Consider the following 15,348-nt stretch of genomic DNA (forward strand, 5'->3'; position numbering starts at 1 on the left):
AGTGAATCATCGTGGCCGTGATGAAAAAGGATTCTGCTGGTGTGCTGAATATCCTCTACTGAGGAGAGGAGAAGGATCACTGTGCAATAATGGTCACTGAGATTTACAAATACTGGAACCAATAAGAAGCACCGGAGAAACTGGCTACGAAAACGGAATGGACATTGAATTCTCTTACTGCAATAAAAAGCCCGGGCTCTGGGCAAGCTAACAAAGGGAGCATTTACTGGAATCGGGGAATAGGCCTCGGCACGGACCTGATAATTTCAACGCTCCCCTCGGAGCCTAATGGAAGTTGGGTACAACGACGTCCCTTGAACCCTATCAACACAAGACGGAAATAATGGACTTGATCTCAACTGCCAATATGACCCTAGAGAATCGTCATGGCATCTGATTCAGTCATCAGGGAACTGACATGATCTTGGTACTCCGTATACCGCCCCAAGATCTCGGTCAATCTCGGTTTTTGATGGATGGGGAGTTAGATACTGGTGGTAAAGCCCGCACGGGTACCGAGTACCAGTACCTGTCTCAAGTAACCAGACAAGCACTACTCATGAATCCTTGTCAATCCCGTAGCTCATTAGGGCGAGAGTTGCACGTATGATGAATCACGACCGATATGATAGTTTGGACTTTCTTATGATGAATGCAGTCTTGATTCTTTAGTTATATCCAGTCTTCGGACCCTTCGTTCTCCACGTTGACGCCATTGCTTAGGTGATGTCTCTTCTCCCTGCTCATAAATAACTAGGATTTGGTGAAGTTTTTCAGAAATATTATTAACCGTTAAGAACCACCGGGAGTGGTCCGTCGGCAATTCCTGTTTACAGTCCAGTGCAAGATTACCTCCCGACCCCCTGGCTCTACAACATGATCTCGTCCAACCCAATTTCTAAATGACCTGTCCTGTCAATGAACAAAAGTTGTTCTCTCCATCAAAGCAAGGGGAACTTAGTCATGCAGTCCACCTGTATTGGAGGGTTTTTGTGACCGCCCGCGGAGGTACACGACAGCCCCGGTATGTGATGCCCCCCATCCAAGACACACAAAACAAGGTGACGGCCCCCCATTCCAAGGACTTAGGGTCCATCCTGCAGATCTTTGAACATTTATTCTCTACAGTATCTGTAGGAGTATTCTGAAGTTCTCACGCAGTGCACAGTCTACTGTATGCTCTGCAGGTGCATGAATGATGTGATGACACTCCTGTCACTGAGGAAGAAGATATCCATTCTGGAGTGCAACAATTTTGATCAAAGCATCACATTATTATCTTCCGGTGTGGCCTGCAAACATCGACGCAAACGCCTCGTCATGGTATCTGCACGATCTGCCGATTTCGAAGGGGACTCATGAGATGAATAGTAGCATTCGGTAAAAAAGAGAAAAGTCAATTCGGAATGAATAACAGATACAACACGAGGTAAAGAATGTGAAGTCAAAGGGACAGCATCTCGCACACGTAGTGCGTGACGCCCCGCCGAAAAAAAGTCTTGATCTCGTCCGCTTCAAGCCATATTACGTAGTGGCCCTGTCGACGGTAGGCGATTCCGTAGACGCTGATTGGGTGTTGATTTACTTTGACCAATGAGGGCTTGACTGGCGAGTACTGTTGCATCCACGCCAGACTCCTCAGCCAAGGTACGTGATATGCAGAGTGTTTTCCTTATCTCGCTATGTATCGTTTTATTTCATCTTCTTTTTATACTGTAGACTTGCATGTTGTTTGCCCGCTTGGTGTTCGATAGCGAATGTTGGCATGCATGGGTATCATATGCATGATAGGACCCGTAGTCGCCTTAAAAATGGTGACAAGCTGTGCGTAGCGCTGATCTTTCTTTTCTTTTTGTTCTTTTCTCTCTTATTACCTCCCTCTCGCGATAGTCAACAAGCCATGAAATATTGTCTCATGCCTGGACTTTTTGGCGTGACGCCCCTGTCAAGCCCAATACTTGTGATCAAGTCCCACTGTCTGGACCTTATCCACCAATGATGCCCCTCGGCGCTAGAGCCGTACAATCTCGTCCAATCATGGCCATCGGTTCTCGAACCGACGAGCCTCATCCAATGACGGGCCCTAGAAGCCTTTAATTTTCACAATCTTCCTCACATACTACTAGCCTCGACCGGGTCTAGCAGCCCGTGAGGAACTCCAGGAAAATATGGTCCGGATATTGCTGCAGTCGTCTCATGACGTTGGGAAGCTCTTTATTTGCCCCAATGTCTCACGGGTTGTTTGTTTGGCTTTGGCTGTTTTGCTTTCGTAGAGATGTGCACCGGTATTTACCCATCCATCAGAGCCTCGATGCAGCTCTCTCCTCGGTGATCTCCATGTTATGTTTAACTGCCGAGAGACCTTTAATCTGTACTTCATGCGCTGGAGTAGTTCATTCACTATTGCATATTCGGTCAAAATGCCCAATTTGTCAATGCCATCTCTGTTATCCCCCGCTGGTAATGCTCTGCATTGCTTGCTAAGCATAGCTTAAGTCGGATTCTTCACTAAAAAGTGACACATTGGCTTAACGTCCACTCTTATCGACCCCTCACACCCCTGACTCCAGACCCTAGCTGAGTGCATGAATCCCTAGAGCTAAACTCATTCCGTGTTTGATGGCTTGGGGCCAAACTCCAGTTCCCCTCTCCTCTCTGGACTTGTCTTGTCTTGTCCCGACTTTGGCAAACACCAGATCGAGTACTACATGTAGTACACACTGGAAGTATGCTACGTACTAGCCGCTTGTTGTTCGCCCCCCTCTTGGCTCCCACACTAACCCCCCTAACCTGGTCCTCCGCCCTTCCCTTTTGCGTCTCTTATTTCTAACGGTTCCTCTTCGCCTCCATTGCCAGAGTCCAAGCTTCACTCCTAGTACCATCTTTTATCTCCACTACAGTTCCAGACTTGATCAAAACTTCAAGGTCTGACTCGACCAAGCTATCTAACAATATCATCATTCAAATTGCGGAGATGGGTACAGTCTACCCTCCTTTCCAACGGCCAGTCCACCCTTTAGATGATGGCAACCAGCCCTACGACCCAAATATGCAGCTCATGGCCCAAGACCCGTCAGGCATGAATCTATACGGCACGCGTTCCCAGGGTCCTTGGCAGCAATGGTGGTTTCGCGAGAATGCCGTCTTTGCCGAAGCAGCAAACATGGCCGCTCCAAATGCCTACGAGCAAGAAAACCAACAACAATATCCCCAGTACGCCGGCAATCAAGACTCCTCAACACAATGGCCATCCCCTTCGACCTCAATGCACAGCTGTCCCGTCCAATCTCCGTCTACCGAGCCTACCAGCGTAGAGAATGCGACCGGTGACTCCGAAAGCCGTAGAGGCTCTTCATCAACCCAGCCCGACAAACGAAAACGTAATGGGAGCCGATCTACAGCGTCGAAGGCTCCAAGACGCGCGTCAACTCGCAAGACAACCAAAATAGAAGCAGTATCAGAAAAGCCCAAAGGACGCGGCAAAGGCAAAACAGTCGCCAAGCCGCAACCCACGAACCCTCCGTCTCCTGAACCGGAGGAAGAACTCGACGAGCACAGCAGAAAGGTCCAGGAGCGAAACCGCATCGCCTCCAACAAATTCCGCATCAAGAAGCGCGAAGACGCCAAGAAACTCCGAGCCGACGAACAAGACATGGAACGAGCCAACCGCGACCTGTCAAGCTGCGTGTCCGACCTCACGATGCAAGTCTACGACCTCAAGATGAGACTCCTACAACACACCGACTGCGAATGTCAATTGATCCAAGAGTACATCGCGAGCGAAGCACACAGATACATCCAAGACCTGAGCGAGGGAAAACAGAACCATGCGACACCGCCGATTTGCCCCTTTCCCCAGCACAATTGAGAAGAGGCCCCTGTGTACGATTCAAAGATACGAAGACGATGATTATGACGAGTCGATACGTTAAAAAGATCGGTCGATGTTTACAAGTGTCCATTAAAATGCAGCGGAGGAGTCACTGGGATTTGCTCGACCCAAGGGAGATATCGAATACGATGGGATGATATGCTACATCCCTTGTGGTCTTTTCTTTCTTATCACATATTTTTTCTGTGCGACTCTGGGATTAACGAGTTCAAATGGCGTTGGGAGATTTTACTGTAAAAAGCTATCAGGCTTGATTGGCTTCGCTGAACGGCAAATTTATATGGTATTGCATCTGTTACTGTACAACATCAATAGATTCATGCCGTAGGTTCTCACTTATATCACATTACCTGAGTGTGGAATGTTGAATCAACATGTCAAATTACAAGATGATACGATTGGCCATCAAATCAAACACAAGGTCAATTTTCGCTGCGAGGCAGTCAAAGAGGACGATTGCTGACTGGACAAGGCTCTCGTACGAGAACGGCTCACGGACATCCATCCAACGGTCGCATTTATCCTAGGCTCGTCTTGTTCAAGCTACAAGTTCAAAATGAAGACACAATAACGGAAGTAATTTCGCGATGTTGAACTCTGTTGTCGCCACCCGGGGCCCCCCAGACATTTAACTGGACAGAACTCCTGTCATTATCGATGCATTTCGTAGCTCGGAGAGGTAGGTCCCTAACGCAAAGATTGGCTAGGCTGAAAGCCACAAGGTTACAACGGTCCCCGGAAATATCATGGCGCTGAGTAGATTGCCGGGACCAGTGGGTCACAGGAATTGTTTCTCGGGGACACTGCAGTTTGTTATGCTATTGATGAGCCAAAGACAGTCCAGTTGAGAGCGGAACGGTAGTACAATCACAGACATGCGTGTTCTAGTTTCACCACCAACAATCTTACACATGCTTTTGCCAACTTTAATTGGGCTTGGGCCTGGGCTTGGGCTGGGCTCAGTCTCACTTCCAAGTATCACCAACGTTTAGCTCAGAAGGACCTTTCGTTCTATTCTATTTCCGGTATAGACACATCGGAGAAAGCTCCGACGCCCCATGATTTCTGACGACCTTGACTCCCACAGAAATTCTGAATATGACGACCTCACCCCCTCGAACACAAGAGACTTTTACCTCGATACGCATCGAAACGCGTACGTGCAATCTTAGCTAGGACCAACCTTACTAGAATCGAATCGAGATCGGGCGATAATTTGCACAGCATAAGTGCACGATTGATCGCACAGGACAGGCCCAGATAATGCCGGGGCTTCACGAGCGGTACCCTTGTTGCGCTATCTGCACCGCATGCAGCAGCTAGGGGATGTGCTGCAGAGAGCCAGAGAATCGGTCGTCACAATATTTGGCCAATCACGTCTATGCGGACGATGTTTTCGGAGACTGGAAGAGCCAATCACTGTGACACGGACGATGCGTCCGTGTCCAATCATAATCCTTGGACCTTAGCACGCAAGATCCACAGATGATGTCTCACATGGCAAGCACAGCGTCACTATTGTGAGCGTAGTGCCATCCAGTTGGTAGCTAACATGCCTAGTGTAATGGAACTTCTGTACAAGTAACAATGGTGAGAGCGTGTTGAAAACCCTCGGCCACTTCTCAGATTTGCAACGGGCAGTGTGAGTTCGTTCTTTGGCGAAAGGGAGATCGTAGATTTCGTAGTGCCGCTGTCTACTGCTCCTTTCCATGGAGAGCTTTGATCCAGACCGCACAACCATGATATGCGATGTGGCAAACATGCAGTCATGCAAAGACCACAGGCCAAGTTACTATTCTCAAGGTCAAGCTCAGCCCCATGTAATCATGGCCTCACCCGCCAAGCTGACAGAAGCGCACTGCGCAGTTTGACGATTATATTCGCATATTTCAGGCGAAACTTCGAAATCATATATGACAGACTGAAGTAATTTTGCCTCTGACGACAACCTTGCAACTTATTCTGGTCATTACAGATTTATGATTGGCTTTGAGCGCGCCATTGCGCGTTATGGATCCGGAGCGTGATCTTTGCTCCCTCCTTTCTTTGAATACCAGACACGGCGAAAAAGTAAAACATGGCAACATTGACGTAACTTCTATGTAAGTAACTATTGTAACTTGTCTATAAGGAGATGACATCGTCCCGTTCACTTGATTTACTCTTTCTTTCGTTTGTAGATACATCTGTGTCCGTAAACTTCGCCCGCTCATCATCGATCCACGCAACGAAATTTCGAACGATTACGCATGCCTCGAGGAACATAAAGAGTAAGGAGTGCCTTCAAGTAACTTGAATTGTAATGGGAAGATTTCGAGAAAGAGCAAGGAATGGGCTATCTATCAGGACGAAATGGACAGTCACCGAGATCGATACACATGCAACAGTACACTTCGCTAATGCGTGTCGATACCGAACATATCACCGCGATCCAATACGAGCACGCCGAAGAATAATACGGTCAAAAAAAAACGCCAATTCGAGTGATATATGCAGGCAAACATGTTTATTGAGCAAAACTTGCCGCGGCTTTGCTGCCACAAACACGAACCGAAACCGTATATCCACCATTTCGAATAAGCTGAAACATAGTAAACAACCACCAATCAGTTGCACTCGCTCGATTAAAGCCTCGTAGCAATTACAACGACGAAATGGAAGGCAATCAGTCAACCCTTCCAAGTTGATCTAAGGTCCCTTAGCTTGGTTGCCTGGAAGTCTGGAACCCATAAGACCTCGGTCAGGTTGCAGAGCAACCGGATTTGCCTGGCCTTAGCAATAATAGAGTGCGGTAAAGAAAGAACGCAGCCATTCGTAGCCGCCAGCACCCTTCTGAGGCAAATTGTGTTGTAGTACCACTTAGGGAGACCCCAGCGACGGAACAACCACTGGACCAACGGAAGATAATAGATTGAGCCCCTTGCATAGGGTACAGCATCTCCAGAGATGGAAGGTAAGAATCTTACCAAGATAAAAGCTAGCTTCGTGTACTGGCCTTAACCTTGCCTTGTTTTTCAAGTCATCAAGTTGGCGAATGCAGCTTTTCCCGACGGAGAAAGTCGTCCGGCCTTGGTCGCCCGAGTTCGTACAGGACACCACTTCCAAGGCCTCAACCGGAAGAACCTTAATCTAAGAAGTATTGGTGCCACCTAAGTTCTTTCAGCATAAACATCTACTTCCTGATTCGCGTGGCGACAGCTCCGAGCCTCCGCCAGCTTTAACAGGCTGTGAACCAGAAAGTTGCGCGAGAAAGCCGGATTCATTCCGGATATTCACATTATTTCACACACTGTGCATTATGTCCCTAATACCAAGCCATACGAAGGATCACAATGAATGCCACGATTCCCGTCTCCCCGTCTTTTAGGTAGATCATTTCTCCTCGTGGCTACTGTCACATCGGACAGTCTGTTGCTTTGTACCACCCATTAGCCTGTGTTGGTTAATATGACCCTTGAGATTTCATAGATAGACGACAGGGTTGGTAGAGATCGGGTAGTGATCGTACGCCAGGATTCCTTGGTGAAGGGTGAAAGACTCGATGCATTTGTACCTCCATCTTCCTTACACTGTTTAGGAGTACTTGAACGAGAAGACACGATCTAAGCATTATTGACTATATCTTCTAGCATCTACGCCATTGCTTCTTTGTAGTTGTAATACGCAAGGCGAGGGAAGGCCCTCCTTTTTACAATATCTTCCCAGTGCTACTCCAGGGGTTCAAGTTCAGGGTTACATAATTATTCATGATGGGCAGAACCCGAGGTTATGAAACATTAATGCGAGTTATGCGCTCTCATATCGGTGCATAAGTAATCGTGTCCAATAGCAAAGCAATGCTACCCTGAAGTAGAATTTTCATGACATTAAAAAACAGCTACAGGCCATTACAAACAAATTGGAGTTCAGAGCAAATTCTAAAAATATGCCTATTACAAGGGAAGATCCAGAAACGAATTTAAATAAGGAGCGAAAGCCATGTTGTTGTAATGGTAGCCAAGAACATACAGCAAGTGTCCGAAGACGCGGATGCTGGAGGAGATTGAGTGATGAGGAAGAATCAAAATTAGAATTAGTATCGAAAACATGCCAGCTGAACCACCAACGTATAATACATGAATACAAACATCACCGCACCAGCTCCAAGCACCAAACCCGTTAGCCAAGAATACACTGTCCAGCAACACAAAGACACAATCCCAGACGACACCTCGGCAGAGTTCGACAATCCGCAGCAGCAGCACACTCCGGCGTGGGTCCATTACCAACCAGTCCACAAACACCATTGACACAAGCACAAACTCCCGGCAAAACGCAAAGATCAAGGTTAGCGAGACAATCAGCTGCACCAGTGCAATCGGTGTTGTCAACACAAACACCATTTTGACATGTAGCTCCAGCGCTGCAACCTGCGTTGGAGGTACATTCATCAACATCGGGGGATGTAGCACAGACTGCATCGACGCAGACACACAGACCGAGAGCGCAGAGAGGATTGACGGAGAGGAGGCAGTCGTTGGCGTCGACACAAGCATCTGTACCTCCGCCTCCTGCTGCCGAACATATACCGTTGTTGCATGTGTCTCCAGGAGTAGTGCAGTCACCGTCGCCGGTGCACGCATCGCCAGTATTGCCTCCACCGCCACCTCCGGCCTGTACGCAGACAGCGTTGAGGCAGACACAAATGTTGAGAAGCCCATTGAGGCAAAGGATAGCGTTTGCTGTACAGTCATCTGCCGTAGTACATGAAGTTGGGTTGTTGCCTGGATCAGGTCCGCAGACGCCGCTTTCAAGACAGACAGACCCAGGGGTAGTACAGTCAGGATCATCCGTACAAGTATCACCGTCTCCACCGCCGTTGCCAGCCTGTACGCAGACAGCGTTGAGACAAACGCAGATGTTGAGAAGCCCATTGAGGCAAAGGCCAGCGTTTGCTGTACAATCATCCGCCGTAGCACATGAAGTTGGGTTGTTGCCTGGATCAGGTCCGCAGACGCCGCTTTCAAGACAGACAGACCCAGGGGTAGTACAGTCGGGATCATCCGTACAAGTATCACCGTCCCCACCGCCGTTGCCAGCTTGTACACAGACCGCATTGAGACAAACGCAGAGGTTTAACAGACCATCCAAACAGAGAGCGGCGTTGGCGGTGCAGTCGTCGGCTGTAGTACAGGAAGTTGGTGTGTTTCCTGGGTCAGGTCCACATACACCACTCTCGAGGCATACAGCCCCGGCAGCAGTACAATCAGTGTCGTCAGTGCAGGGGTCGCCATTGTTACCACCGCCACCTGGTGATCGTATACAAACTGCGTTGACACAGAGGCAAAGATTGAGAAGCCCGTCTAAGCAAAGACCAGCATTCGCGGTACAGTCATCGGCAGTGTTGCACGAAGTTGTAGCAGTCTCTGTCGGTGCAGGAGCGGTCGTTTCCGTGGGATTCACAATAGGGCTGACGATACATAAACCTTCGAGGCAAACGCAAATATTGATCAGCCCGTCTAGACAGAGTGCCGCGTTAGCTGTGCAGTCACCGTTTGTGGCGCATGGAGTTCTAGTGTTTGCAGGTGGCAGCTCAGTTGTTTCAGTCGGATCACCCCCAGGGTTTGCTACAACGCAGACAGCGTTGAGGCAGACACAGAGGTTCAGCAGACCGTCTAAGCATAGATCAGCATCAGCTAGACAGTCATCAGCCGTAGAGCAAGACACCGGTGCTGTGGTAGGTCCTGATCCCACGCCCGTCCCTGTGGTTGTCGGATCGTTGCCTCCTCCAGGATTAACGCAGACGGCATTGAGACAGACGCAAAGGTTGATCAATCCGTCAAGGCATAGATCCGCATCGACAGCGCAATCATCAGCTGTAGAGCAAGCTACTGCAGTTGAAGTAGCTCCTGGTCCAGTGTTCGTCGCAGTAGGGTTCGCAGATGTTGTTTCCTGACCGTTCGGATCAGCAACGCAGACTCCGTTGAGGCAGACACAAAGGTTGAGTCCTCCAATGATACAGAGGTCTACATTGACAGTGCAGTCATCGGCTGTGGAGCAAGCAACTGCAGTTGTCTCTGTTGGAGCTGGCTGTGTCGCTGTGACTGTAGCATCGGCAGTAGTAGTGGCTAACGCTGGATCGAGAATGCAGACAGCATCTACGCAAACGCATAGATTGAGTAGACCGTCTACACAAAGATCAACATCAACTAAGCAGTCAGCGTCTGTAGTACAGGCCACTGCTGTTGATGTCGCGGCTGGTGCTTCCTCTGTGGTCGTAGCACCAGCATCTGTAGTTGTCTGTCCATTGTCAAGACCAGATGTCGTGGCTAACGCTGGGTCAACAATGCAGATGGCGTCTACGCAGATGCATAGATTGATGAGGCCATCGAAGCAGAGGCCAAGATCGGCTAAACAGTCAGCGTCTGTAGTACAGGCAACAGCTGATGATGTTGCGGCTGCTTCTCCATCTGTGGTGGTAGCATCCTGGACGGTAGTTGTCTGTCCGTTGTTGGCATCAGTGGTCGAAGCTAAAGTAGGATCGAGAATACAAATGGCATCAACGCAGATGCATAGGTTGAGTAAGCCATCTGAGCAAAAGACAGCATTGGCTAGACAGTCGTCATCTGTCGAACACGATACTACCGATGTTGCGGCTGGATCTTCTGTTGTTGTAGTAGCAGTCTCTCCATTGCCATCCGTGACTGTCGACCCAGCACTATCAGTTGGCTCTACATCACCTCCTGTTGAGGTTCCAAGGTCAGAGCCGGTGACTCCTGTACCTTCAGGACCTCCGGGCTGCTGCGTGCAGACTCCGTCGACGCAAGTACAGATATTGAGGCCATTGAAAACGCAGAGAGCGACATTGAGAAGGCAATCATCGTCTGTGGAGCATGGTGTAGTTTGCGTTGGCGCAGCAGTTGCGGCTTGAGTAGTGGATGCTGTCTCTGTCTGTCCATCGACATCGGTGCCAGTGGCACCAGTCTCAGAAGCCGAAATACCACTTCCGTCGGTACTAGGTGCACCGGGATTGTCAATGTCTGTCGTATCGGTACCGACACCTCCGGCCGCGGAGCTACCGCCGTCGGTAGGAGACTCCCCGCTGGTGTCAGTGGGCAAAGAAGTTCCGCTGAGCGTAATCTCAGAGCCTCCGCCACCTTCTGCACCACCTGTTACTCTCGTGCTGGCACCCGAAAGGTCTGTTGAATCAGATCCAGGGTCCACGATAGGTCCTGCATCAGATGTAGCAGCACCGGTCTCCGCCGCTCCAGTCGAGGCTAGAGTAGGAGAATCGCCGCCACCATCACCTGAAGCGGATGATCCTCCATTACCATCAGGGCGACCTCGAATGCTGGTAGTTGAAGCTGAGAGTCCGTCTGTGCCAGTCGTGCCAGGGCCAGGGTTGATGATAGGCGCATCGTCACTGGCGTCAGCACTGGCTGCTGTCGAACCTGGAAGATTGCCAGCTCCCGAGCGGGTAGCAGTATCTGCGGGTGGTGAGGTTACAGCTGCACCGCCATCTCCACCACCGTTGCCAGTAGAAGAGCCATCACCACCAAGATCCGGACCAGGTCGGCCACCATTTCCTTCCGGGTTGCCGCTGTCTGGTCCATTCCCTGAACCATTACCTGGAGAACCACCGTTGCCGCCTGGTGATCCCCCATTGGATCCACCGCTACTGCCACCGTTGCCGGAGCCTCCATTGCCTGAGCCATCGCCAGGAGAGGCACCGTTGCCTCCCCCACTGGAACCTCCATTTGAACCTCCGTTGGAACCACCGCCGGATCCTCCGTTGCTGGATCCTCCGTTGCTGGATCCTCCGTTGCCGGATCCTCCAGTGCCTCCACCGTTGTCTCCTCCATTAGAACCGCCGTTCCCAGAGCCACCGCCGGGAGAACCACCATCACTGCCGGGTCTACCGCCATTACCCTGAGGATTGCCGTTTGCACCAGGCGCGCCACCGGCGGCGACACAGTCTCCGTTCTGGCATACCTGTCCGGGAGGGCAAACGACACCAACACAGCTAGCCAATGCCGGGTTCGATACACAGGTATTACCCAAGCAGATCTCATCACTGGCACACGTCTCACCACCGCAGTCGGTGGGATCTGCAAGAGGGACGCACGCTTCCTGGATACAGGCATAGTTGGCAGGGCAGATAGAGCCGCCGCAGCTGATGGGTCCATCTACTCGAACGCAGCGGTCGTCGATACAGGCATAACCTGGTGGACATACAGCGTTTTGCCGATGGAATAGGCGATTGAGGTTGGTGGAGGGTCCGCAGGATAAGGGGTCCGAAACCGAAAGGCATTCTCCGCTAACGCAGATGAAGTTTGATGCGCACTCTGGCTCGCATGCAGAAGATGGAAATCCCTTACCATCCTCGCCTGGGCCTGGACGACCAGCGCCAAAGTTATCGGTGCCACCCTGGTTGTTACCAGAGCCAGAGTTGGAACCTGGACGTGAGCCCGGGAAGCCGCCCGGGTAACCGCCTTGGCCGCCTTGAGTCTGACCACCTCCACCTGAAGCGTTACCAGGAAAACCGTCAGAGCCATTGTTGTTCGAGGTAGAGTCTCCTCCTTGCTGATTTCCACCCTGTTCCGAAGTGGCGTCATTGGTAGAACCTTCTCGACCGCCTCCGTTGTTGTTCTGGTCTGAAGACCCTCCAGACCCGGAAACAAATCCTCCTGGACGTGTAGAAAGACTACACGCCGCCCTAGGGATGCTTTCCTGGTGAACCAGGTTGCTAATGCACTGCCCTGAGACGCAGACTTGTCCCTTGCCACATGGTTCGGCGCTACTACCGCACTGAGAAGTATCCGTCGAGATACTAATCGGTACGCATGCACCACCCAAGCACCATGAGCCAGACTCGCAGGGTGTACCGCAGTTCTGGTTTGTATCTTCATCTTCAAGGGACTGACATCGCCCAGAAACACAGACTTGCCCGGCAGTGCAGTTCTGGGAAGTATCTCCGCAATTGTTTATATCAGTCGAAAGGAATATTTGTCGGCAGTATCCATCTTGGCAAGACGTACCAAGAGAACACGAAGTTCTCTCATTGCAGGCTTGAACGTTGGTACCGAGGATAAAGGGAACGCAGGTATCGTAAAGACACCAGCTTCCAGCATCGCATTTGGTATTGGAAGGGCCGCAGGATGCAGGATCTGAGCCGATGTCGAGCTTTTGACATTGTTGGTTGATGCAGAGAGATGAAGGACCACAGGATTCTCCTCCACAGTGAAGAGGATCGACTGCGATCTCGATGGAGACACACTCGCCGTTGGTGCACAATTGACCAGGCTTGCATGCGGTAGGACAATCGTCTGTACCGAGATCAAGCGGGAGACATTGGCCGGCAATGCAGATCTCTGAAGGTTCACAGGAGTTCCCAAACTTTCCACAGTTTCGGGGATCAAGACCAATAGTGGTGTTGGTGCAACTACCCCAGGTGCAGATATCAGGGATGGGGCATCCGGCACGTGGGACGAGGTTTGGGTATGTTTGATGGGGATATGCAGAAGCTGAAACCGTCAGGGTAATAGCCACGAGGGCTCGCCAGCTCAGAGAGTGAGTCATGGCTATGTTGTGATAATTTGTCGACTTGTTGTTGATGATGTCGACTTCCAGAGTAGATGAAGCTTCGCCCTATATATCTTGGTAGTTGTTGACTAGACGAATCTCAACATACCTATCCTCACAATAAACAAGCAATTGACTGCTCGTGAGAAATAACATTCTGAAATACCGGTCTTCGATACATCCTGGATCAATGTTTGATTAGGCTGGCTTGTGTAAGGCCTATGGGGCCAAGTCTTGTTCATCCCTAGTATATGGTATGAGGAGGGCTCTCGGAATCATGACAGTTCAGGTGGTTCCAGACCGATGAAAGCTTAGTGCTACATGCCTTGGCACAGTAAGATCTTAAACAAAACATCGTTGATGGGTTTGGATCCAGGTCTGGGCTGTTTGTGATCGATTACAAGCCTTGCTGACGTGAAACCATCGAGATAAGGGGGCGGTCGCTCACGACGCCGAGTCGATGTGAGTCTTGTAGTTAGATAGGTCTTGTTCTCATACTCAGAGCTCTATTATCTTCAGTAGCAAACATTAAAAGATTTGTGAAACTTGAATTCAACAACGAGAGACGACAACCACAGATACAAGGAGACATTGGACAGTAAGTACGGTCAAGGGCGCAAGAGATCCAGTTCTACCCTCTTTGATAGAACCAACAGCATGAATCAAAGACGGCATTCCATGGTGGTTGATGCGCTCTGCTGTCGACGTTTGGGGCTGAGTCAACCAGCATCAAATCATGTAACGGATATCACCGTCTACCAGCCACCTACGTATTAGACTTTTTAACGTCTCTTTTGCTCTCCCTCTCCAGCTCCAGTCGCCACATTGGGATGCATATGTGCAATATCTGCTACTGTGAGCATTTGACAGGGGTTTCGGTTTCGAATTCCCGGTTATTCAGGGAGGCATCCCAGGTCTTATGGGCAAGGACGATGACATCAACCAGAGCTTCTTGGTAATTTAATGGGTCCAGGCGGTGCCCAAAGTGCCATCTTGATAAGTCTATTGAGCATCTACTAAATACTTCTAACCCTTGATTTCAGCTGACGTGGTTGGCCATATCGATATGTGCAAAGAGAAGTGATAGGTCTACTAGTGCGGTTTATGGTGAATCGATATAAGACTCGAATTCCGCTTTTAGTCTTCATAAGAGAATGGATGTTTTTATCTTGAATCTGCTTCCACTCATTGTCCAGGTTTCCGCATAAACTTTGGACTGACATGAAATCACCAAAGACTGGCCACAGCAACACAGTTGCATATCCTCCGAAATCCTGTTTATGTTGGAATCTCCTTCCCGATGAGAAGCAAGCTAATTTCACAGCAATAATCAATATCTGTTGTTGATTGGATCTCTAGTGAAACAGGTTGCAACCTCTATAGTTTGACATGCCGCTATTCTTCGGACAGCGTATTCGTGCCCATCACATTCGGCCTTGGAAGTAACCGAGACATTAATACTATATGCTTAACAGACGCTACAGTTTAAATTACAGCAGCGCCACGTTGTAGTGGCCGGATCTCGGCAGTTCGGTGAAAGATGGAGACACCAACTACGGCTTGCAAGTCCTTAGTTACACGTAGAATTCCGTTTCATTAAACTCGACTGGCAGGTGATATAGGGTTGGTTCTCTATTACTTATCCCTTGGCACATTCTGCCATCACATCCCTTGGACCCCACGTCTCAGAACAGTGAAGGTGGCACCCTAAACCTTTATCATTTCTGAATTGCCATTTGCAGATGCCCTGCGACTTCTGACCCTTGTTGGATGCCATTGCTTTTCGTGTTCGAATGACTAAACTTCCTGTGTAGCTACTGTGACCACGAACATATACTGTCGTGTGACATTAAATCGACCAATTAACCAGATCATGCGCCGATGCAGGGTCAAAG

At 49.8% G+C, this 15,348-nt stretch overlaps 3 protein-coding genes across 3 annotated transcripts; 2 read left to right on the plus strand and 1 right to left on the minus strand.

The window, feature by feature from the left end:
- Positions 1–145: 145 nt before the first annotated feature.
- Positions 146–636, plus strand: FOBCDRAFT_214612 (uncharacterized protein). Its single transcript, XM_059609385.1, has one exon. It carries the CDS (start codon positions 419–421, stop codon positions 608–610), a length of 192 nt encoding a protein of 63 aa, XP_059466731.1. The 5' UTR covers positions 146–418; the 3' UTR covers positions 611–636.
- Positions 637–2,226: 1,590 nt separating this feature from the next.
- On the plus strand, positions 2,227–4,331 carry FOBCDRAFT_247864 (uncharacterized protein; the record flags this gene model as incomplete). The annotated part of the gene is made up of 3 exons (XM_031173242.3): positions 2,227–2,285; positions 2,642–2,710; positions 2,857–4,331. The coding sequence occupies 3 exons, from the start codon at positions 2,227–2,229 to the stop codon at positions 3,866–3,868; spliced, it is 1,140 nt and encodes a 379-aa protein (XP_031050027.3). The 3' UTR covers positions 3,869–4,331.
- Positions 4,332–7,824: 3,493 nt separating this feature from the next.
- Positions 7,825–13,450, minus strand: FOBCDRAFT_126169 (uncharacterized protein; the record flags this gene model as incomplete). The annotated part of the gene is made up of 4 exons (XM_059607805.1): positions 7,825–8,613; positions 8,786–12,363; positions 12,415–12,843; positions 12,910–13,450. 4 exons carry the CDS (start codon positions 13,448–13,450, stop codon positions 7,825–7,827), a joined length of 5,337 nt encoding a protein of 1,778 aa, XP_059464112.1.
- Positions 13,451–15,348: the final 1,898 nt, after the last annotated feature.

This window comes from Fusarium oxysporum, chromosome II (genome assembly GCF_013085055.1).
Source record: "Fusarium oxysporum Fo47 chromosome II, complete sequence".
NCBI classification, from domain to species: domain Eukaryota; kingdom Fungi; phylum Ascomycota; class Sordariomycetes; order Hypocreales; family Nectriaceae; genus Fusarium; species Fusarium oxysporum.